The 25,285-nt window shown below is 36.9% G+C and overlaps 2 protein-coding genes across 4 annotated transcripts in view; one reads left to right on the top strand and one right to left on the bottom strand.

Moving 5' to 3' along the window:
• LOC126036383 (guanine nucleotide-binding protein subunit alpha-14) overlaps nucleotides 1-10,376 on the top strand; it is a 95,228-nt gene extending 84,852 nt beyond the window's left edge. Inside the window, exons 3-7 of the mRNA XM_049796062.1 lie at nucleotides 3,309-3,463; nucleotides 5,824-5,952; nucleotides 7,570-7,699; nucleotides 9,042-9,195; nucleotides 10,186-10,376. Of these exons, the coding sequence (XP_049652019.1) occupies nucleotides 3,309-3,463; nucleotides 5,824-5,952; nucleotides 7,570-7,699; nucleotides 9,042-9,195; nucleotides 10,186-10,376 (759 nt within the window). The remainder of the gene's footprint in view (nucleotides 1-3,308; nucleotides 3,464-5,823; nucleotides 5,953-7,569; nucleotides 7,700-9,041; nucleotides 9,196-10,185) is intronic.
• Nucleotides 10,377-15,940: 5,564 nt separating this feature from the next.
• Nucleotides 15,941-25,285, bottom strand: part of VPS13A (vacuolar protein sorting 13 homolog A) — a 109,255-nt gene continuing 99,910 nt past the window's right edge. For all 3 annotated transcript variants that reach the window (XM_049796058.1, XM_049796057.1, XM_049796056.1), the window contains 4 exons: nucleotides 20,663-20,748; nucleotides 19,998-20,121; nucleotides 18,367-18,441; nucleotides 15,941-16,812 (listed from right to left, as the gene is read on the bottom strand). In XM_049796058.1, the coding sequence (XP_049652015.1) occupies nucleotides 16,762-16,812; nucleotides 18,367-18,441; nucleotides 19,998-20,121; nucleotides 20,663-20,748 (336 nt within the window). In that variant the 3' untranslated portion in view covers nucleotides 15,941-16,761. The remainder of the gene's footprint in view (nucleotides 16,813-18,366; nucleotides 18,442-19,997; nucleotides 20,122-20,662; nucleotides 20,749-25,285) is intronic.

The raw sequence follows: 25,285 nt of genomic DNA on the forward strand, positions 1-25,285 counted from the left end.
TTATATCTGTAAGGAATCTACAAGAAACACCAACAGGAATGGTTATACCATGATGCATTTTAAACTATTATATTTTGGTTACCAATTTACAGTGTAGCAGTAATTAGAATAGTCATGTTGAAAGCTTTCAGCTACTATTTAAAAAGAAAATAGTTTTAATAAAAATTAGAAAACTTGGCATTTGGTTTTGTGTAACAGAATACCTGTAAAATCAAAGATCATTCCAATTATGGAGAATTTGCCCAGGCATTATGACTACATTGTAAATCTTTAATATGAAAACTCAGAAGAGTAGGATATTCACCACATTTTGGAGACTTACAATATTTGAAATTAATTTGAACTGAGCAAGGAGAAATTGCTTTTGAGGCATTAAGCTCTATATTACATAGTTTTGCAGTTGCTCATGATAACTTAAAAGACCCCATAACTACAGAAGGCCTGTTTTCTGACCAATCTTTATCTCTAGATTAACAGGTCTATCAGTATTGCAATTTTTCCACTTCAGACCCAAGAATTCACTGCCCTGGATTCAAACCAGATCTGTATACAGCATTACTATTTGTGACTTAAATAAGAGGTCAAGAAACCTTATTCCATTTTGGAAGAGGATGTAAGTTAAAACCTAGATGGTATCTAGCAATGTACTAGAAAAGGTGTTGACAAACTGAATTTACAGCAACCAATTTGTTACATTCCAAATGCTAAATAAGTTAATTTATTTCAATATTAAATGCATTTCACAACAATACTTTTCCAGACCATTAAAGGTATTAGCAAACATCAGTGTATACCCAGTTGAACAGTTACAGAAGAGAACACTTCTAATCGTAGAATAGTTTGGGTTGGAAGAGACCTTTAAAGCTCATCTAGTCCAACTCCCTTACCATGGGCAGGGACATCTTTCACTAGGTCAGGTTGGTCAAAGTCTCACCACCCTCATAAAAAAATTTCTCCCTTGTGTCCAAGCTAGAATCCACCCTCCTTCAGTTTAAAATTACTGCCCCTTGTCCTGTCACTACAGACCCTGGTAAGAAGTCCCTCTCCACCTTTCTTATACACACCCTTTGTATATTAAAAGGATGCAACAAGGTCTCCCTGGAGCCTTCTCTTCTCCAGGCTGAAAAACACCAATTGTCTCAGCCTTTCCTCATAGGACAGGTGTTCCACACCTCTGACCATTTTTGTGGCCCTCCTGTCGACCCGCTCAACAGGTCCATGTGTTTCTTGTACTGGGGACCCCAGAGCTGAACACACACAGTACTCCAAGTGGGGTCTCACTAAAGTGGAGTAGATGGGGAGAATCACCTCCCTCAACCTGCTGGCCATGCTTCTTTTGATGCAGCCCAGGATACGGTTGGCTTTCTGGGCTGCAAGCGCACATTGATGGCTTATGTCCATCTTTTCATCCACCACTATCCCCGAGTCCTTCTCCACAGGGCTGCTCTCAATCCCTTCATCCCCCAGCTTGTTTGCACGGGTCCACATCTCAAGCCTGTTGAGATGGGTTAACCCTGGCTGAACACCAGGTGCCCACCAAAGCCGTTCTATCACTCCCCCATCCTCAGCTGGATAGGGGAGAGAAAATATAACAAAAGGCTCGCGGGTCGAGATGAGGACAGGAGAGATCATTCACTATTACCGTCACGGGCAAAACAGACTCAATTTGCAAAACATACTCAATTTATTACAAATCAACCAGAGCAAGGTAATGAGAAGTAAAATGAAATCTCAGAACACCTTCCCACCACCCCTCCCTTCTTCCCGGGCACAACTACCCTCCCGGATTTCACCACCAAGCCCCCCCAGCGGCACAGGGGGACAGGGATGGGGTTTATGGTAATCACACGTTATTTTCTGCCGCTTCACCTCCTCAGGACGAGGGCTGATCACGCTCTTCCCCTGCTCCAGCGTGGGGTCCCACCCACGGGAGACAGTCCTCCACGAACTCCTCCAACGTGGGCCATTCCCACGGGCTGCAGTTCTTCACGAACTGCTCCAGCATGGGTCCATTCCACGGTGTGCAGTCCTTCAGGAGCACACTGCTCCAGCGCGGGTCCCCCACGGGTTCACAAGTCCTGCCAGAAAACCTGCTCCGTGGGCTCCTCTCTCCACAGATCCGCAGGTCCTGCCAGGAGCCTGCTCCAGCGCGGGGTTCCCACGGGGTCACAGCCTCCTTCGGAAACCCACCTGCTCCGGCGTGGGGTCCTCCACGGGCTGCAGGTGGAGATCTGCTCCACCGTGGACCTCCCTGGACTGCAGGGGGACAGCCTGCCTCACCAGGGTCTTCCCCACGGGCTGCAGGGGAATCTCCGCTCCGGCGCCTGGAGCATCTCCTCCCCCTCCTTCTTCACTGACCTTGGTGTCTGCAGGCTTGTTTCTCTTACATGTTCTCACTCCTCACTCCGGCGGCAGTTTCTCCCCGTCCCCACTTTTTTTCCTTCTTAAAAATGTTATCACAGAGGCGTTACCACTATCACTGATTGGCTCGGCCTTGGCCGGCGGCGGGTCCGTCTCAGAGCCGGCTAATATGGGCTCGCTCTCTCTCGAACACAGGGGAAGCTTCCAGCAGCTTCTTACAGAAGCCACCCCTGTAACACCCCCCCCCCCCGCTACCAAAACCTTGCCAAACAAAACCAATACACCTGTCAAGGCTGCTCTGAATGGCATTCCTTCCCTCAAGTTTATCAACTGCACAACTTGCTGCAGAATGATAGACTCTTTCATATGCCTTAAAAGCAAGACTTACATTTATCTTTGCAATACCTCTTAACACAGAGAGCAAAGAAAAATTATTTCTTTCCATAGAGTAGTTCCTTGGCTGTCTCTCACTGAGATAGGCATTATAACAGAAAATGGCTTGTAGGAATTTGGTCCTACTTGATGACTCTCTACGCTAGGCTGGCCTCTGGTTTGTCCTGACAAAAAACAAACCAACAAACCAACCAGAAGTATTTGTACTAATGAAAGTATCTAGAATTTTAGAAACATTACCACTGTTATAAATTGGTATTAAAATCTAGTGAGCTTAAAAATACTAGGTTTAGAGCTCCTTCTGACCTTTGTCAAGGTTCCCTTTTAAAAAGAAAAATCACACCTGGATGACAGCAAACAAGACTAACTTGGTTAAAACATTCAGTAGCAGTCACCTCACTTGAAAAATTAAATGCATTCAGGGATTAAACCTGCTTATTTTCTCCTAGGTTCCTGATGCTTAGTCTCACTGATGGAAGAGTGTAATAAATAAAGGGGAGACCCCATGCCAACAGCAATCCTCTCTCACAATATGTAATCATTTAATTGATTAGGAGAGTGCTCAGATGATCAAAAAAGTGGAAGTGGATAAAGTGACTGTGCTGGAAAGAAAACAAGTTGAAGCAATCAAGAAGCTTTGGGAAGACCCAGGAATTCAAGAATCCTACGACAGACGGAGGGAGTACCAGCTCTCAGACTCTGCTAAGTAGTAAGTACACTGAGAATTACAAGAACAAGCCAGACTTAATGAAGTTAATTACAGAATCATTGGAAAAACCCCATAAGATCATCAAGTCCAACCATTAAGCTAACACTGCCAAGTCCACCACTAAACCATGTCCCTAAGCACCACATCTACACGCCTTATAAATACCTCCAGACATGATCAGTCAACCACTTCCCTGGGCAGCCTGTTCCCATGCTTGACAACCCTTTCGGTGAAGACATTTTTCCTAATATCCAATCTAAACATCTGGCACAACCTGAGGCCGTTTCTTCTCATCCTACTGCTTGTTACTTGGGAGAAGAGACCAGCACCCCCCTTGCTACACCCCCCTTTCAGGTAGTTGTAGGGAGCGGTAAGGTCTCCCTCCCCTCGGTCTCCTCTTCTCCGGACTGAACAGCCCCAGTTCCCTCAGCCGCTCCTCATAAGACTTGTGCTCCAGGCCCCTCAACAACATGGTTGCCCTTCTCTGGACACTCTCCAGCACCCCAATGTCTTTCCTGTAGTGAAGGGCCCAAAACTGAACACGGTACTCGAGGTGCGGCCTCAGCAGTGCCCAGTACAGGGGAACAGTCACCTCCCTGCTCCTGCTGGCCACACTGTTTCTGATACAGGCCAGGGTGCTACTGGCCTTCTTGGCCACCTGGGCACACTGCTGGCTCATAATGAAGAGAGAGGTTCACTCTGATTTTATTAGTTATACCTGTGTCTCTGTTGGTCTGTGGTACACAACAAATTGTAAGCTGCAGTGATGAAACAAACTGATTTCAGGCTTTCTGACCATACTGGAACCATCATCCCTCCCAGTTCTGAGGTCAACACAGCTGGTACATAACTGAGTTTCCCTTGGGGGAAGTAATGAAAAGCAGCTGTACAAAATATATTGACAACAAGCGGGCCCACCAGACAGTTCAGTTAATGAAAAGCTTAGAACATAAATAAGAATGAAGATAAGTCTCTCCCCCAGTTTTCAAAGAATTTAATTGTGAAAAAATGAGGGTTTCATGGGAACAGAAAATTTACATTTCCGTTTCTGTCAAAGTTGAGAAGTAACAGGATTAAATTTCAGCAAGGAACGTTTAAATTAGGCATTTATGGTAAACTTTAACCCTGAGAGGTTACACATAGGCAGTCTGTTCCTGTATGTTAAACATTGCCAGTTCTTGACAGATGTTTGTCTGCCTTGTTCTTAAATTATCCTATGTTGGAGAAGAAAGATGCCACTTAATGGTCTACTGTAGCCTCATTTTCTAAGAAATCAGCTACAATTGAAAAACATTTTTATTTTAAATTTTATTAAATATTCCTTGTACTGTTAATTACAATGCAAGTCTCAATAACACTTTGCTACATTGCTGAAGAGTAAGAATTTTCTTATTCTTAAGAGAAATCTTTTCTGAGTGATAATATTAGGCGAGAGAATTTTTTATTTTGGAGCCCAAGTGTGAGGGATGTTTGGGCAGCAAGGGGAGAATACATCGACACCCTCCCTCTTCCAGCAAAGAAAAAGTGTGGGATTAGTGCTTAAAGAAAGGAAGGTTTGTGCTACAGCCGTGTTGTATGATTGGGAATACACCTTACACATTTTGTATGCCTTGTTAGGATTTTGACTGATCTAATGTTGCCTTCTAGTGGTGGGAAGATAGATTGCAGAGAGGCAATCTATACCAGGCATCTTGTGTCTTGCTCACATACTGCTCATTTGTTGAGGCACAGGAATGTCATCCTAGAATTTAATCCCAGCCATGAAAAGCGCAACAGTCTTGTGAAACTAAAGAGGGTAAAGTTAAGAATGACTGTATGAGCACACGAGAAATTAAATGCAACATCTTTTATATTAAAAATGTATAAGTTTGAAGCATTCATGTTTGCAGTGCTTTCCATTAATTACATTTTTTATTCTGTCCATCAACCTTTCACAGTTGTGTCTAATATTAGCATCATGGGTGAAGTGACAGGGGATAAAGTACTGTTGGTGAACATTATGTCTAGGACTGATATTTATATTTGTGTTCCAGTCTTAATTCTGGTGTTTATTTTGGGGTAATAACAAAGAATATTCAATTAAAATTCATCATTTTGGTTGTGGGCAGTTGTCTATAGAACATTCAGGCATCATCTCTTTTGATTAGTATTATTCTGTAGGAAATGTACATCCAGGTCTCAGTTCAAGTAAAGGGCTCTATTGTTTTATGCTAGCAATAATTGCACCGACACCATGCACAACTGAATTTCTGTTTAGCTGCTTTTATGGGAATAATTCTGTGATGGCTGGTTCATACTTTGGTTTTGAATCTCTGTAATTAATTTACTATATTATTTCTGTTGTATATTTAACTTCCCAGTTATCTTACTGACCTTGATCGTATTGCTACTCCCTCATTTGTGCCAACTCAGCAAGATATTCTTAGAGTGCGAGTGCCAACTACAGGAATTATTGAGTATCCTTTTGATTTAGAAAATATTCTATTTAGGTAAGACTGCCTATCAAATGATTCAGTATACAATTATGAAAATGCATGTTGCAACTTTCCGTCTAAGGTCCTTTAACCTTTTGCATTCAATGACTGTTTTTACGTGTTTCCAGCAGTCTCCAAAGTTCATATAGTAACTTGAGTGGCGTTTCAAAATATTCCTTTTGAAATTCACATTACATAAAAACAGCTTTTCAATTCAAGCAGCCCAATTACCATATATTCTGAACTATTAGTTTAATTTAAAGCCTTGGATGGGGGAGGTGCAGAAGAAAGGTATTTGTGGTAACATGAGTGCTCATATTGGCATGTAGTTTAATTCCATTTAGAGCCAACAGTTTCTGCTTCCTGACTGTAACTGTTTGAAAGAGAGGGCCCTAATAGATAGGCTAAAGCCTTCAAATGAGTTTACAGCTTTCAGTTAGATAAAGTTAGGGAAGGGAGTTGGAGACACCAAGGGAAGGAGAAGGAAAAAAAGAAAGTGGAGGGTCACAACTGTAGATACTTCTATTCTTCCTGCCATGTAATATACAAAAAAAAAATAAAAAAATTATGTTCAGTGGAATTGAGAGAAACAAACAACTCAAAGTTGAAAGAACATCTAAGAAGCACCTTAAAATTCTCTTATCTGCTACTAGACAAGCTATTGCAACAGGTGGGGTTACTGATTTTCTAAGGGAAAGTATTTTCTTTTATTTAAAAACTGCAGAATTCACAGTAGCATAGATGTTCTTCCACCAAACCACCCACTTCATCATTAACAAACCCCTGCCTGCAGTTACAACAGAGAACTAGAATCCACTCTTACAACACATGGTCAAACCAGCCTAACTGTGATTTTGTTGTTTGTTTGTTTTTTCCTGGAAAATGGAATGTTCTAGGGAACACTTTGACCTGGATAAAAATGTGAGGGGCTTACTTAACTGTCTCCAAAACCACAGGAATTTGATGTGAAACTAAGATATTTGTGAGCATTTTGATTGTTTTGAGTAGTGAGATATGACTAAACTGGGTTTTTTTGTGGGGGCCAAGGGAGATTTTGGAGTGAGTGTGGACACAGCCAGGCAGACGACCTGAACTAACCAAGGACGTATTTCATGCCATGTAACGTCATGCTTAGTGATAAATTGAAAAGCGGGGGCTTTATGGAGGTTGGCCATCTTTTTCTCAGGAACTGGTTGGGCATCGGTCTACACATTGGAGGTGGTGAGTGATTGCTTTTGCATCACTTGTTTTCTTTATCTCTTGTGCCACTTATCCTTCACTTATTAATCAATTATTATTATTTTTTAATCTCAACCCCCAAGTTTTCTTGCTTTTACTGTTTCTTTCCTCTGCCCCTGTCCACCGATGGGGGGGGGGGGGGCAGGGATAATGAGTGAGCAGCTGTATTGTGCTTCGCTGCCCACTGGGATTAACCCACAACAAGACTAAAGAACAGTGAAAGTTGTAGCACTACAGCAAGTGAATCAATTTTAAATATTAAACAGAACATACAGTGGTAAGATATATTTTTCACAGTTCAAGCTTATCTCAGGTAGGTGATCTATCATAAGGCCTTTGGAGTTACTTTAAGTATCTTATGAAAATGACTAATACATTGACTGTATTTAACAGGATGGTGGATGTAGATGGCCAAAGGTCAGAAAGAAGGAAGTGGATCCACTGTTTTGAAAGTGTTATGTCCATCATTTTCTTAGTTGCATTAAGTGAATATGATCAAGTATTGGCAGAACGTGACAATGAGGTAAGGAGTGGGAGCATATAAAGTACAGAAAAAGATGTGTGCTTTTTAAGAAATACAGCATTCATATGTATTCATAAAAGTATTTGCAAATACTAGAATTACATTAAGAAGCTGATCAAGCAGTCCTGAAGTTGTATTAAATTAGCAGCCTGCCTGTAAAAGTGAACACTACCTTAAAAGACAAAACATGATTTAAAATGTTTTGAATCACTTAAGCCATATCAAATGTTTAAGAATTTGAGTATCAGTAACATCTCTAAGCAAGTAAAACTACCTCACTCACCTGTAATTAGGTTTTTTGTTTGGTTGGTTTTTAAGTCTCTGATGTTTCAGAATTAACCTGTGCATTAAAGAAAATTAAAACAAAATAACTTAAAATTTACCTCCTTCCCAAGGCTAGAAAACCTAAGATGAGTTCTCCCATCTGTTCTAGACTGCCGCAGTAGCCAGATGTTGTAGAGAAAGATGCAAAAAAAATATTAGGCAATTAGGGAAAAGCATATTAGTAGCACTGCATTACTTTTGGTAGTGGTTGCTTTACATCCTGCAGTATGAGGACTCCTTCAAATGTGCTTCAAAAATACTTAATACCATTTGAACCTTGAAGTCCCAAAGACCTTTCAGATCACTTTCTCAAGTTCTGTTTGAAATGTGAAAAGCATACCCTACTTCACTTGCTGAAGTGTCACAACATCCATTGTAGTTGAGATAACAGTTTTCAATGCATCTCAAAGCACGAACAACTTCAGTAAATCTAATTTTCTTTTTCCTTCCACTATCTTGAACATTTTATTATGCTTACTTTGGATGTTAGGAAAAAAAATAACAAACTGACTGCCATCACAAGCTTATCCCCAGGAACTCCAAACAGCAATCTCTGAATGTGGTGTTCCTTACATCTCTCTTGAAATGGGACAGACACTATTACCAGTATACAGGAGTACGTATGTTCTTGTCCTTTAGCTATGTTACAGTATGTTAGTATCAGATACTTGAACAGATACACCCTGCTTCAGCTCTCACTGCAAGGTCAGAAGAGGCTTTTGTAAAGCAGCAGTCCGTGGCTGCTCACTAACTCATACAAGAATTCAAATAATTTCTATTATTAAGGCTTACCTTGATTTCACATACCATCATGACATTCATAGCGGTGATCAAAAACCCAGTAAATAAGAGGATATAGAACAAGAAGAGTAATGAACAACCAGTGCATTGCAATTGCACTTAATAAAAAGTAATATTTTTTAAAAAGCTTTCAAAAAAACCTTTATGATCTCTGGCTGATGTGATTTGTATATGCTATTGTCTAGAGAATGTAACTTCATGTTAATTTTTGTTGTAGAATCGAATGGAAGAAGGCAAGGCCTTATTTAAAACTATCATTACATATCCCTGGTTTCTGAATTCTTCAATCATTTTGTTTTTAAATAAAAAAGATCTTCTAGAAGAGAAGATCATGTATTTCCATCTAATTAGTTACTTTCCAGAATACAGAGGTAAGCATTTATTCCACACTATCTTCACAAAGCTCAAAGTCATATTTAAACCAGTCAGTTTTTCCTCATTAAATTGAACACAGAAAGTGGAATTATGCAATATATTTGATATCTATGCTTTTCTACTCTATCCTTTAAAGTACAAACTTAAGTTACTCAGTTTTACTGGAACTTTGTTTTTTTTACTGGAGCATTGTGGACAGAGTCTTAAGAGATACATTGCAACTGTTCTGTTACTATTAGAGTAGCACGATCACTATTTATAGAGAATAAGCACCTTCTTCATCTTCGATCTCAAAAGACAAGATAGGAGGGGAACTTGGGGAACACGGCTTTTAATCCAACTCTCTATATAGTAAAAACCCATAGTATAGTTTTGCACTCATTATTATGACTTGTTATCTATATAAAAGTCCGAACTTAAAAAGCAGCCTGAATAACTTTCCTTAACATTACTTATACTTAGTCACCAAAAGGATGATGAAAATAATCACGTGTTCCATTACCTAATACAGTACTATATTCTGCAAGACATGTATCATGTTGAATCCTACAATTCATAATGAAAAGAGTTATTATGATTTAATAGCTACAGAGAAAACACACATACCTTTCTTGGCCAAAGAGAATCCTGTTTATTTTCTGTGTTTTAGAAAATTTAATTTCTTTCATGATCTTTGATATACTACAGTAATGTAGCAACCTATTAATATATGCTGGGTAGTTTCAGTTGCATAGGCTTTTATAAAAAATTACTTCGACCTGTAATGTTTATGGTTGAAAAAAACATACTCCACACATTTTAGAAAGCAGTGTTGCCACAGCTTTTGCTCCATTAATACATGAATGAGAAAATAGCAACAAAGGAGTATGCCTTTATGGTGATTTGACATTTAAATATGAAATTAGCCTGTTAAGATACTGTATTATGTTTCTTCCTTGACACATAGCTTTTAACTGTTCAAAATCACTAACTGTGCTTTTGACTAGGACCGAAACAAGATGTCAAAGCTGCCAGAGACTTCATTTTGAAGCTGTATCAGGATCAGAATCCAGACAAGGAGAAAGTAATCTATTCCCACTTCACTTGTGCCACAGACACAGAAAATATTCGTTTTGTCTTCGCTGCTGTCAAGGACATGATCCTGCAACTAAACCTGAGGGAGTTCAATCTGGTTTAAAGAAGACATGGCTGCAGCCACAGAGTGTGGCTTACTCATAGCACAACCTGTGTTGGTTAAAAAAAAAAGTTTCTTTTTAAATATAATTTACAGAAATGGGAGAAGGATTTATATTTACTGAAGAAGTATGGATTGAGAGAAGTTCAAAGAATGAGTTTCGAAGTTTACTAGCTATACATTTAAAATACTGTGTTCATATTTCCCATGTTAGTTTTGTCTGTGAGTTATTTTTTGACTGCTGGGGGAATTAAGTATATTTAGAAGAATGTACATAACTACATTGCTGTCCAGCTGGTATTTTCTTAAGATTTTTCTTTTTTTTTTTTTTTTTTTTTTTAATTTTTATTTAGCATTTACAATTATAGCTTATAAAATTTCAAACAGCAATGCCATAAAATTGACACGTTAGTGTTATTTTAGTGTGCTTGACAGTTTTATATTCTTGTTCTGAGCAATGTAGTTCAAAGACTTAGGGTAAACCTATTATACTTTTAGAAGCATCTCTTAGTAGCCTTGATAGCCCAAACCTGTTAATGTTCTAGGAATCATTACAAAAGATTAGTTAGTGGTGACCCTCGCATATCACTGCCTTTTTGTTCAAGTGCCTTACAATAATAAACTACCTTTCACAGTTAAGGAATGACAGATTAAGATCTTGTAGGCAGTCCATGGAATTTACTCTTTTCTGAAGGGGAAATGCATTTCCCAAACAGCAAGGCATTTAGCAAACATTCTCAGCATTCACTACCACTGGAGCTCAGAGATCATCCACAGATGCTTACAATAAACTAGGCCTTAAATTCCTCCAAGTCACTAACATAATTTGCTGTTTGCACTTCACATTTTCCTGTTGTTGAGCTTCACAGGTAGTTTTGCATGGATCAGACAGCAGTAAATCCTCTCCTCTGGAAGATTTCCAGCCATTTTCCCATCTCCTCCGCTCCCTGCCCAACTACAAGCCTCTCCACTAAAGATGAGAGCACCACTAATAGCTCAGTCAATTCTCCTTCACTGGGTCAAAAATTCTCAGACAAAATAATAAAAGACATCAGGACAACCTTGAAAGCCTTTTTTATCCATGCAAAATCCATGGTGATCACGGGCACTTGATCAGCTAACCCTGCAACACTAGTAAGGAGAGCGTATTAGTAGAATAGTCTGTTATTAGCAGTAACTCAGCCCAAAAGATATGCTGAGGTTCTCCTGTATTATTTAAATACAAGAAAATTCTTTTTCTAAGGAGAAATGGTTTTTACTACCGGCATAAAATTGCAACTTTAATGCAGCACAGAAAAAAATTCAAGTTATATTGATTTTTCAGCTTGATGAGTGCTTCTGTGTTTTCAACCAGGTTGCTAGCTGTCACAGTTCAGTCCTGTGAAAAAGCACACCCTGACATTTCACTGCCCATAAAAAAATGTTTACTGTTTCACATATTAAACAGCACAGTTCCCTTTTGTTCAGCAGTACAGAAAAAGTAGTCTGTCTGGAGCTGGTTTTGGTTGCTAAGGAGAAAACAGCTCGTAACACTTGATGCATTTGTACTTTAGTGTTGGAACAAGCAGTAGAAGCCCGTTCTTAACACTGCTTTAACGTTTTTCTGTGACGGAAGGACACTGACCTGTATGTTGTGCCCATACTAATGAACAGCAGTAATCAACACTGAGGGAACAGTGCAGTACACCCAGGGGTGAGGTACAGGGTACAGTGCCACTTGCTGAACAAGAAGCAGCCAAGGTGACGGAAAGCACGGAATAAAACAGCATGTCTACATGTGTCATCTCTGTCCCTGGCATATCATCTCTACCCTCCAAGCACTATCATGTCAAGTCCTCAGACCTCCTGTCCTAAAAACTGCTGCTCAAAAGATAGTTCAGAAGCATTTGTTGTCATAAAATCTGTAGATATTGGAGTTTTGCAGTACCTACTTAAAAACTTCCAGTCACATGAAAAAGATGATGACAAAAATACTTTTTCTAGGGCAGCAGATTTGATGGAGGAAAACATATAAAATGCCCAAATGCTTGAACTACTTGATCCAGTTTTGAGCCCCCTGGGAAGAAGTTCTGGAAAAGTGTCTCTTTAAACTCTTAGCTGTTTCATATCTTGAGTCAAGATTTGCTGTCTCTGTGAAGATCACATTGGCACCATGAATATGGAAGCCTGGCTTTGCTGGAGTACAAGTTTTGCAGATTGTGAGACAGTTAACATTTTACAGGACCCATCAGTGCAAGAATGCTTTTCTTTCACGCTTCACAACCAACATTTAAAAACATTCACAAGGGCAGTTACAAACTGCACATAGTTCTCGATATGCTTGATGCAACAAGTAGTAAAAACCCACTAAAATAAAAAAGCAGGGACACCAACTTCCTTGGCAGAAATTACAGATAAATTGATCAACCAACGAGAACCACCCTCAGTAATTAGGAACTTTAGCCACCTATATCCTTAGTTCCTGGGAGGTAAATGTTTCATTGGTATTGGTTGCGTCTTCAGTTTCAGTCACTGCAGATAGAGAGGGATCAACTGGGAGAGATTAATGCTGGAAAAAGGTACTGTGGAATTGTATGGTTTGCTGAAGAAACACTGGGCGTTCTTGCCTTGTACAATACTTCTGCGATTCCAAGCAATGTAGTCTCCAGGTAGTTCTTTTCTGGAAATCCAATGTGAAAGGCTCAAGAAGGGGGGGGTGTGGGGGGGAATCTTCTCAATAGTTTTGAGGAATATTCTCATTCATGAAGCTAATACAGTATCAGGAAATATATACAAATCAAATATATAAAAATCTATTTAAATGTCATAGGGATATGGAGCTATTTATGAACAAGCCACAAGACTTAGCAATCCTATTAAGGTATGCAATGTATTTATTGAAACTGTTTTACATCAGCAGAATAATTAGGAAACTTAGGGTTTGTAGTTCAAATTCAAGAATATGCTGTAAGTATTAAATTTGAAATACCATTACATAGTAAAATTAATCTTTTATTGACTAGTGTGTGGTATTTGTTATTTGTAGATAGATGGCTAAAAATAACTCAGAAAGAACAGAATACCTCAGTGATTTGTTTGGTATGTGAGTATTTTGTGAAGTGCTAAAGATAATAAATAGCTAGTGGCATATGTATGGAAATTTTTTTGGTGAAAAAAAAGAGGATTTCATAAGAATCTGGTTATCTGGCAACATCACCTATGTTTTTTCAATGTGGCAACAGAAAAAAATACTTTAAAGGAAGCTTAGACATGTAAATCTAGTTATTAAAAACTTGTCCTTGTAATAAACCAAAGGTAAAGACTAAAGTCTGTATTCTGCTTTCACTGAGATGGCTGCAACAGAAGCTTGTCCTTGTATTCTCAGAGACAGGATTTAACTTAATTTGTTGATTTCTGCCTAAGAAATTCTAAGTAATGGTATTACCTGTTAATTAAAGTAGTATAAGAAGAAAACAAATAATAATCACATTCCAGTCAAATAAAATTCAGTTTCACTTTATTCAAGGTGAAGAAGAGGTCGGGGGCGGGAGGCTGGGGGGCAGGGTAGGAAAGTGTGGAAACCAAAAGAGCCATGCCACGCAAAGCCATGCAGCTGAACAAAGAAAGGTGCAAACAGTTCAACTTACAAATTTTTTAGCAATGTGTCTGGCATCATTGATTCTATGTTTGGTTTGTCATTGATTTCTTAGAGGTACTTCTAAGCATGAACAAACTACTACTAAGAACCCAAATGACAATTCTCAAAGGTATTAAGTTTAGGTAACAGTCATCTAGAAGAGAAACTGTTCTTCAGTAAAGGCCATGGTATACTTTTAAACACCACAGTGGGCATACCCAAATGCCTACTTTTTAATTTGTATTGATATCCCCTTGTCTAATTGCATATACATTTTTTAATAAAAATTAATATATCTATTCTGCCTTCTTGTTGAAAAAACTGTGCATATTGCAATAAGGAATGAGGCACAGCAGGGTGGAAATCTCAAACAACTTGCAGTAATCCAGAAAACTTCACAATGGCATAAAGTCTGAATACCTTTCTCCTCATCCCAGGCTGATGTATAGTTAGAACAGAAAGAACGGGTGTCTGCCAAGAAATGGCAAAATTCATTCACAACTGTATGAAGAAAGTGTAAGAAAAAAAAACAAGGAAAAAGATAAAATTTATTGACTAGAAAAAGGGAACTATAGGAAGGCATGTTGTCATTACAAGTGGAGACAAGGAGAGAGGTGGGGGAAAGGTCCCATGTTGACTTTTGAACACTTCCAGTGTTTTCGTTTTTGTGTTAAGGCTTTTAGTTAGCACAGATGATCAAAATATTTCATACTGTATAAGAAAAATGTAATTTTGGCGGAATTCTTGTTTTCCAAAACATGAGCTTAACCACAGACACACACATTTAAAATAAATCTTTCAACATTAATGGTTAAATTGCTCAAATATTACTGAAGAGCCAGCTGAGATTTGAGAATCAGGAGTTTGTTGGCAAAATAAATACAAGAAAGTTAAGAACTGGAGATAACATTAATTGAAACAGATGGTCTGTGAAAAGAAAATACTTAGAATAGGGTAAATTGAAAAGCTACACAAATGGGAATGTACAAAGTACTTGCAAGAGGTACTAAAATTGAAAGTTGCAGCAGATACTCAGTAAATACTGTGAATGGAGAGAGGAGACAACACAGTAATCAAGATCATGATAAGGCTATTAATTGAACTATCATGCCTAAGATGAAAACTGATATATGAAAAATTACAGATATGGAATGGTACTCAGTGCACCTAATAACACGACTTATCTAAGGCAAATTACTCTATTAGTTTGGCATGATTATAACCTGAGTTAATACTCTTGGTACGTGCTTAGTGTACAAACAAGTGGAGTAACACAGTCATTGCGATAGTTAGGAATTCTCTTATAATCTTTTGATTCAATTTAAAATCTATGGGAAAAATTACAAGATTACATGTATTTTGTAACCCACTAAATGGTTACTCAACACCAAAGGCAAGACTTAGAGCAAATTAAAGAACTGCAATTGTAAGTTAGCATGCTAGTCATTTTAGATTTTACAATAATACGACAATTTGGCTATCTCAAGCACCAACACCAATGTCAGAATTATATCCTGTAGCTATAGATATCCCAAACAGTTGTTTGGAAATAATGTTTTGGTGGAAGGTACTTCCTTTATGTAGCAGATATTTTGAAGACTTTGATATGGGAATTTATGGAAACCTTCAGGTAACACTGTACTGTTTCCTGTACTTTTTATATCAACTGCAGTAAACAGCCATTCAACAATACTATGACTATTACATCTAAGAAATAAGCAGAATTGCACACATTCAGGCTTTCCCTATTAAAGTTCTGCTGTCTGGATATGAAACAAAAAAGTTTAATTGGATAAGAAAAGTTGATAAAAGCAACTGTGAAATATTATATTTATTATTTAATATAAATTTGACTTTATTAGTCACTTGCTTAGCACACAATACTGTGTAATCCAAGGCATTTATTTTTGGTATGCAACAGTGCACTTATAACCCCATAAACTCCTTGAGCTGCAAGATTGTTAACTTTTATTTAAAATAATAGGCTTTAATTAATATTTTTAGTGCAGAGATATATTAATTTTCCCCATTACACATTTTTGTAAACTGTTATATTTTCTGTGAATATTGATGGAGATGTTGCAACATTTCCTTGAGTAGAATATAAAAAAAGTTTACACTAAAAGTCATACTGTATTGCAAATTCATCATGACCTGGTCCATTCAATTTACAAAAAAGAAAATGATATTGTTAACTAAGCAGCCACTCCTGTCATCATCTAAGTTAGACCTCTAGTCAGTAACCTCCTGCTTAGAATTTGAGTTGTAAGACTAGTGATTATTAAGTTAACATTTCCTTTGATAAAGAAATTTGAATTTCAACATAGCCTCAAGTCATACGAAAACTAAGACATAAAGTAAGTATTGATTTTCAGAATCAAACCCAAAAGAGTTGCTCTGAATATTATCATAAGAATTATTCCAGAGTTCAATTTCAATATCAAATGTAATGGTAAAACAAATTCACTTTACACTGTATTTATAAAAAAAATGAAATCTGGAATTCTTATGTTAAAAAAACAAACAAAAAAAACCCAAAGAAAACAAGCCAAAACTTGGTAGAATTATTTTGATCACTAGATTTTTTTAACTTAACATCATCTGGTTTTGTGATATAGCCATAGACTGTTGTGACCATAATAAACTATTTCATAAATCCTCCTTCCCTCCTGTTTTTGCTTTTGTTGCTGATATTCAAATAGTTCTGCTTGTTAAAGAGGACTTAAAAGGTAGCTGTTCAATGTTCTTCGTATCTTGGTGCTTCTCCATTCATTACAATTTTGGCTGATTCTCTCTCACTTCTTCCAGTTTAGAAAGGATCCACTGTGTGAAGGAAAAAAAAAAGTTTCCTTGGTAAAAACCATACAAAGCAGCTGAAAATTAGATTGGTTTGGCCAGACATTTTACTACCTGCTTTCTTCCTAACTGAGTTTTAACACAGTGCTCAAAATTCTACTGTAGATTATAAACCCCTGATTTTCTCACATGAAAATGGAGGCATTTAAGTGCTGGTATCTGACACTGAATACCACAGCTAATCAAACTGCCTAGGTTGATATTTCAGTTTCCTGGTCTGTATTTCAATGAATAATATATTAATAAATAAATTACATTATCACTTCACCCACATCATTATTAATGCTCTGCAATAGTCTACAACTCTAGACAAATCACTGATGACAATAGAGAAGCAAGAATAACAAAAGACAGAGAACAAGAATAGGTTGCAGCAATGTGATAAATACAGTTATTTAGAAAGAAGCTTTCTCTAACTACAATTGGTTTCTTTTCAGAAATTTCAAATTCACATGTTTACTGAACATGGAAGGGAAATCAATTTCCGAAGAGACTAATTAAAAAAAAAAAAAAAAAGAGGGCGGTGGGGGGTAGGCAGGGCAGTGACATGGAAATCTAGGGTAGGAGATGAAGTTACATGGAGGGATTGCCAGGAGAAAGCTGCATAACGCTTTCAAGAAAGATGAGTGGATTATTACAAATCAGCACCTCCAAAGAGTACAGACAAGTCAAATTCAGCATGGGCCCCTCAAATACCTTGACAGTATTTGTAATGCTTTTTGAGGTAAGGGTCAGAAGGTATCACTCAGCTATGGTTAGAAACTACTCTCATGAAGACAAAAGCAACTTAAACTGATAAGAAGATGCAAAAGCAACTTAAACTAATGAGAGGATGCAACTTTCACAGACTGTTTTAAAGTGTGATCCTAGGGTACCATATCCCACTGGTGTGAATATATACAAGACTAATTTATTGACTGTGAAAATAATTAGCTACATTAATAAAAACAAGGCAGAACTTTCACAACCTGGCTACCTCCTCGTTCTGGTAGCAGACTTGAACCACTCTACTCTCTGTTGTAGTCAAAACTAGTGATGTCAAAATGAAGAGATCATACAGAACATGTATATAATAATAGTAGTAATATCATATATCAAATAAACAATTTATGTTTCTATTAGGGATTTTCTGCATTCTTCATCCAAAACTGTATTTTGAGGAGGAGAGGAATGACACCCCACCCCCCAAATAAAACTAGGAGTAATTTACAAATATTGTTTGTTCTATTAAAACATACCATTTTGATTCACATTCATGAGTTTTTATTAGCAGTACTGTTAAATCAGCTGTTTGACAGACAGTTGTAATTGCAAAGATTTATGTAAGGAAAAGTTTGGTGTTGGAATTAAGTATTTCTGAAATTCAGTACTGAATAGATCATTGCCATTTCGATCTGGGTAGTGGCTGTGTGGAAATATTGAATTTTAAATATACATAGTCATTCCAGGTTAAGACTATTTCTGTTTGACTTTTTAAGCCAAATTTAGCACAGTACAATTGTAATAGTATTTTGACTTTACCTTAGCATCCTCTGGACTTTTAAAATTAATAATTTTTCCAAATTCTTTGGCATGGAACACAGACTTAACTCGTTCCTAAAAAAAAAAAAATAGTAATTCAAAATCATAGTTAGTTTCTTCAAACTTTACAACTAAGAAGTTATTTACCATTAAGGCAACTATATGGTTCAGACAGCCATGTGTACCCATTACACTAATCTGAGTATGTTCACATTGCATGCACACACCCTGAGAAACTTCATTTTCTGCATGAAAGTACTGTGGAGTGTAACACTCCAGCAATAACAAACTTCCCTTTTTACCATGGAGACCCTGGAGACTGGAATATATAGGTGTGTAGGAATGGAACGCAGATAATGGAGTATGTGGGGTAACAAAATCCAGTACTCCCTAAGGTAATTTTTCATTCTCCTTTAAGCCATTACCTAAGTGGACATTCCACCAATACTGACTTGCAAGTTGTGGTCTTAGGTAGTGCAAAATAGCAACTTAGGCTTCAGAAATAGAACATAAGCAGTGCTTTGCAAAATACAGGTTTCAACCACAGATTTCAATAAAGAGCATACTGCAGACATGTGAATGGAGTCTGAAATGACTGCTGTGTAGGGGTAAAGATGGGTATGTTATTCAGCATTATCTGAAATGACAGAAACTCTAAGAATTTTTTCATCCTGTAAAAGTTCACTTGCAGTCAGAAATCCAGTTTGGAGGATTCCAAACCAATATGGCTCTGCCTTTCATGCTCTCTGCAATAGAAACAAATAATCTGAGTGAAAAACTGAATGACTTTGTACACTGTCAAGACTGTCCTGACAACCAAGATGCGTAAATTACACACATGAAGCTTATTAAAACAGAAACAAAACTAAACACTGGCAGGTAAATTTACAGATTGAAATTAAATTCAGTTACCATCTGAACAAGAATTTAAGAATATTTTTTTTTTAAGGAACTTTGCCTCTGTAAGTACACTCAGTCATCAGCGGTCATCTTTCTCCTCATGTCCTTTGCCACTTTACCAGGGAAAGAAAGTTTTGGGATGTTTTAAAGGAAAAATTGCAAATGACAGTAACATTCTTCAACTTGCATTGAAAGGGATAAGCATATGTCGTTACATTTTTTTATGAAGATGTATTAAAACCTTATTATACTTTTGAAGAATTTGATTACTAACAAATGGAAAAAAAAATCCTTGAAGCATAGCACATGCAAATGTATTGCTCTGATACATTTGAATCTTTGGGATCGCAACAAGGTACAAGTCCACATATTGGCATATTTCCACCGTGCCAGAGTGAGTAATAAAAATATTCTGCAATTTTCTGAGACAGTTTTGTTGCATCACCATTTTCCAAACTATGAATACACCATGAACTGGTGCATACCAACAAAAAATACCCAGGTTTCAAGGAATAATTCCATCTGTGAACACCAAGTCACCATTCTGCTTAGAACAGTCAGAAGCTAGTTATCTCAGGAGTTTGCCCATGCCAAATTTCAACTCCCTTTTCTGTATGCATCTCAACTAGAAGAGAGATCAAGAATTCAAAAGGAAAGAGATCAGGAATTCAAAGTTCAATTTTGTAAACAGTAACACAAAAAGAAAACAAAACATGATTAGGTTAACATACCTTGGCTTCAATGCGTAATCTTCTGCCATCGACAATGAACGGTTCTTTGGTAAACTCATCATAAGTGTATTGCCATTCACATGTCAGCTGGCCAAATGTCCCTTTTGTCACAAATAACACACCACTAGGCACCAGAAAATAAAGTTAGTAATTAAAAAATTAATGTAAAAATCCCTAAAAGTTATCAAGTTACCCTAGCCCCAGTGAAGTTACTCATTGTTCCAAAATAGTTTTCAAGTAACGATGTATAATAATCATACAGCATACTTTCCAAAAGAGTGAATTTTGAACCTTCCTCTAACTTACTTAAAAGACTGTGATTCACAGCAAAACCGCAACACTACGTCTAGCTGTATTTCTACAAAAAGTTGTACAGACTTCTTATTTGAGGATGCCTGATACTCCACTGTTAGATATTACTGACTCTGTTCCTATAATATCCTTTTTTCCTTCAATATGCTAACTTATAAGCGAATCCCACAGTTCCTTTGACTTCAGCCTAACCAGATTTATAACAAGTTTCTCATTTAAAGAAATCATAAACCCAACATTCTTTTTTTCTCCTTAGAGAGATTACTGTAATTCTCAACATACTGCTCAACACTTAAGGCATGCACATTTTGATGATAGTTTTAAGTACTTATTATTCAGTTAAAACTGTTTACCTTTTTGTTACCATTAACAGATCTGTACTGTTGACCATAGCATGTGCAATATATCTGAGTTTTGCAAATCTTCCGTTTTCAATTTTCTAAAAGAGAAAAAAGTTTTATAACTTTGAATATGCTAGTATAAATTCATGTACTAATTTTGTTCTTAAAATGTATTTATCCTCTAAAAGTATAAATTATAACAAAGCACATACCTTTAAATAAAAGGCTACTTTTATAAAGTCATAATATGACTAAAATATCTGTGACAGCTAATGTTCATAATTATGTAGAATTATTCGGTTGCTGTTAATGCAGTTATGCAAATAAAAATCAATCCTAACCAAAACTGGCAAGGAACAATATAATTTCTCAAAACATTTCAGGACTCATTTTTCTATGTATCTTTAGCATATGCCAAACTTCTGCTGACTAAATACAGTTCTGAGACAACAAAAGAAGTAAGGATTCATTTCCTAATTTATGTCAAGTCACCTCCAAAACACTAGAGTAATTAACTCTGGGAATAAATCTATACTTAACTGTATACAAGAACCCACTACCATGTAGACAGTGGAACTTAATAATGCACTTGAGGTAACATTTAGCGTTTCTCCATATTCTTTTGTTTCCCTCTGAAAGTACTTAATCTTTTCCTACAATTGCTGTAAATATTATAGAATATTCTGTAACAGGCAACAATTTTTTAATATTGATGACAGCAGATGAATCATTCTTAAAAACAGAGACTCTGTAACTTTAACATGACTTGGCAACCATTGGATTTCTTTCTGAGCAATGAGTGATTAAATTAGTGATTGAATTAAGATTGCTGCATCTTAGTTGGGAATGGCAACATGACTGCTTGCATACTTCCCATCTGTTACAAACTGGAAGCAAAAATAGATTTGTATAAAACAGTATGATTCAATAAACCCTTAACTACAAACATATTGCTTCAGATATGTATGCCAATATTCAAGAGCATGTAGGTTTGTTCTCAATGCAGTTAAAATAGCAAAACCATTTAATGAGTATTCATCACTGCTGTAAAATGATAGACATTTAATTAGGTGTATCCTACAATTTCAAATTTGCCCGCATGGGTAACTCTACTTGCTCAAACGTTTTTTTTAAATGATGCCTTCCCTCAAAGATGCAGATTCTTTAGTAACTAAAATGCAAGAACACTTGAGTAACAGGTTCACAAGAGAACTTTCCAGAAAGCTCTCAGAAAGTTCACATTATTTCTCTCTTCCCATGTTGGCTGGGCTACAAAATCACAGCTATTGATCATGTGCCTACTTACATCACTGCTTGAATTTATTTCTGCAAGAGCTAGTGTCAGGGGCAGGATGAATACAGCAAGAAGAATGGCATAAGAAATGAGGAATTAAGGGCTTGGAAAACAAGGGTGGGGTTTTTTGGTTGTTGTTGTTTTTTGGAGGTTTTTTGGGTTTTTTTTTCTTTGGAAACTCCTTATTCAAGCTTTGTCTAGGGGTTGCCATCCCTACAATTTGAGTCTCTCCCTGCCTCTCCTATTTAGGTCCAAGCTCCTATTTCATAATTAAATAACCAAAAAATCCTCTCTCGAGGTAGCCTCTACAGTGTTCCAGCACACAACACATTAGATAGTTAGAAGATAGAGTAGTCTGTATGGAAAGACAGCATGGATAGGATACTTGACCCAGATACCAAGCTACTGTTCTAGTTCTGTGTCCTGATGGATTTTCAGTGTTAGCGGCCTAGTGAGAAAGACCCGGACTGGGAGGAGAAGGCGGACAGGAACTTAGAGAAATAATGTGTGGAAAGAGCAAGGGTGGCTCAATACAGGTAACAAATACACACCATTACATTTAATCTGCAAGACTCCATCACAATGCCAGTAGTTCCTCTTACTGACCAAACTCATTACAAATATTGCAAAGTATGACGAGTATCTCTCTTCTGTTAGAAGCAATTATAGGGGAGAAGCATTTAGCAATTTAGCCTAATTAGGATGGAGAGGATCTCTAGTCTTTCTCCTGCATCAAAGATGATAACTTTCTTATGCTATACATAGCATTGAGGTAAGGCTCTCAATCCAAATGTTAATCCCCCTTAAGTGGGACTTAAGAGAACAGGGTTAACTCTTTCTGTCTTTTCATTAGCTTGCTAGGTAATTTTCAACAAGTCATGTCACCCCTCTAACTTACTCTGTTTACTGATAATCAATTGAGAATTATTATGAAAGTACACTACTCATATCACACAGGTTGCAATCCTACACAAAAGCTATTTAAATGTCCAGCAAAATCCACAAAAACTATTTCATTCTACTAAGATTTACAAACAAGTGACTTGCTCAGCACAAGAATATTGTCAGCATGTGGTATGCACTAACTACTACTCATTGTTAGCTATAAGTCAAAGGTCACAAATTCAAGTTGTCTGTGTTCTATAGTTTTGTAGATAACAGACATTAATTGGGAAATAAAACACAGGAAAATTCTGCACAGTCCATTTGCAAAAGTAACACTTGTGTCTATGTCAATGCTGAGCAGTAACTACTTCTAAATTTTCTGCCTTTAGATTTTTCTACCCTTCACTTACAATCTTTATCCCTTTCAGCATTAGACTTGCACCTATTCGTTAGGTAGTACATCATAGAGGAATACACCAATTTACTGCTAATAATTCTTACAGCAAGATCACTACTGCGCTCTGTTACCAAAGTGCCTTATACAACTCAAACATAAGAGGATATATAATTGATCCCTCAATATAGATGCATAAATACGTTTTTTAAATTTCACAGTATTTAGCTATTAATTGTGGGGTGAAAGACAGCGACTTGGACCACTGGTCATGCAAAACTACGAAGGCGAACATTGATCAATTGTTTGTTTGATATTAGTTTCACCACTGTAAGAAAACAAATATTAATTTTTAAAACACAACTTCCATATTTCAAATTAAAAAAGGTTTAATAACCTTATTACTTTAGTATATGTTATGATTCATTGACTAGACATGGAAATTGAATGAATCTATAGAAAAAAGACACACCAGCAGCTGCAAAATGTGAAGTATTCCAAGCACAAATCCCCTCCTTCGCAAATTATTCTTACCTGTAGTACAAATGCTTAGATGTTGCTGCAATAATCTAACAGTAGATGTGAATTTATGCAGAGATGGGTATGCAAACATGCTCAGCATCTTAAAAGTAGCTTCTCTGCATTTCATAAGATTCTTAATCATATCACATGCTCCTAATTTATTGAGAAGCAAGCACAGAGGCCTTTGACAAAGTTAGAAATGAAACAGAGCAGAGCATAAGTAGTGGAAACAAAATGTAAAATCTACTATCCTTCTGGTTATACTTCTAAAAAATACTCACAATATATGTCATTAAAAAGTCAAAATGTTTGATATCCACTGTAAAGACCTTAATTACTTAAAAAGTGGCTATAAATCTGCTACGCTTCTCTCTTGATGTTCAGGCTAACTTGAAGTTTTCAGTTAAATTTTAGGTTGCCACTGTATTTCCTTATGAACTGATTACTGTCCAAATGTGTGAGTTCTTAAGACAGTTCACTGTTGTTGCCAGAAATTCCAATATTGTATGTATTTTTCAGCTAAAATTATAAGGTGACTTCTTCAAAAGCTGTAGAATTGCTACTTTCAGCAGGCTAACCTGGTATAATTACATATCCAATGTTTCCCACAGAAACATTTAATAATTCTAAGCAGTACTTGGATCACTTGTTAGATGTAGCTTGAATGTGTGTGAAAAAAGGGGGAAAATTGTTAAATAAAGAAAAAAATAACATAAAACATTTCTTTTTCTGCCACAGAAAATTCTCTCCTCATCCTTTATTAATAAGAACTAATGTTAATCTTTTATTGCCTACTCACTCATTCCAGTTATCCTCATGTGCAATGTCATTCTATAAAAAGCAAAGCTTTTGTCCATGACATGTTAGCACCTGAATTCAAGATTCCATTCAGCCATGCTGAACAACCAACCACTCTGAAATCAACATGATTTTCTTCAAATCAACAGAAATTTTTGGTCATGGTTAACATCTCGATCTAAGGCCACAGTATACAGGACAGTAAAAATTAGGAAAGCAGCTTTCTTTTAGAACACAAAGTTTCTACTACACAACAGAAATATAATTCGCCTATGCTGACTGGCAGAATTATCTTGATCAAGTTTTCATCTTGATGAGCTGAATGTAGAAACCATTTCATTATGATGATCACATACAGATGTTCTGTTTCCTGCCAATATAATCAAAGTTCTTTGATTTGTAGCATCTGAAGTGATTACAGTATTAGCAGGGAAATGGAAAAATATTTCAATACTCTTTTCTGTATTCTCTCTTAGCAAACAAGCTGGTGTATGCTTTGCCTAGGACACTTCTAGCTTTTACTTGCTTTTCCACCGTATAAAAGCATTTATGCTTCAATCACAAACAAGTTAAAATGAAACCAAGTCACACAAGTCCATGTTCTTCTGAAACAATTGGTGTTAACTAGTCTCAGACTCCTGTAAATATATACAAGTCTTCTACTTGGAGATTGGCAATGGCTATGTAATAATATCCAAAAGTTGCACACTTCAGTGGTAAGGATCCTGCTCTTTCCTTTAAC

Source organism: Accipiter gentilis, chromosome Z, assembly GCF_929443795.1.
Source record: "Accipiter gentilis chromosome Z, bAccGen1.1, whole genome shotgun sequence".
Lineage (NCBI taxonomy): Eukaryota > Metazoa > Chordata > Aves > Accipitriformes > Accipitridae > Astur > Astur gentilis.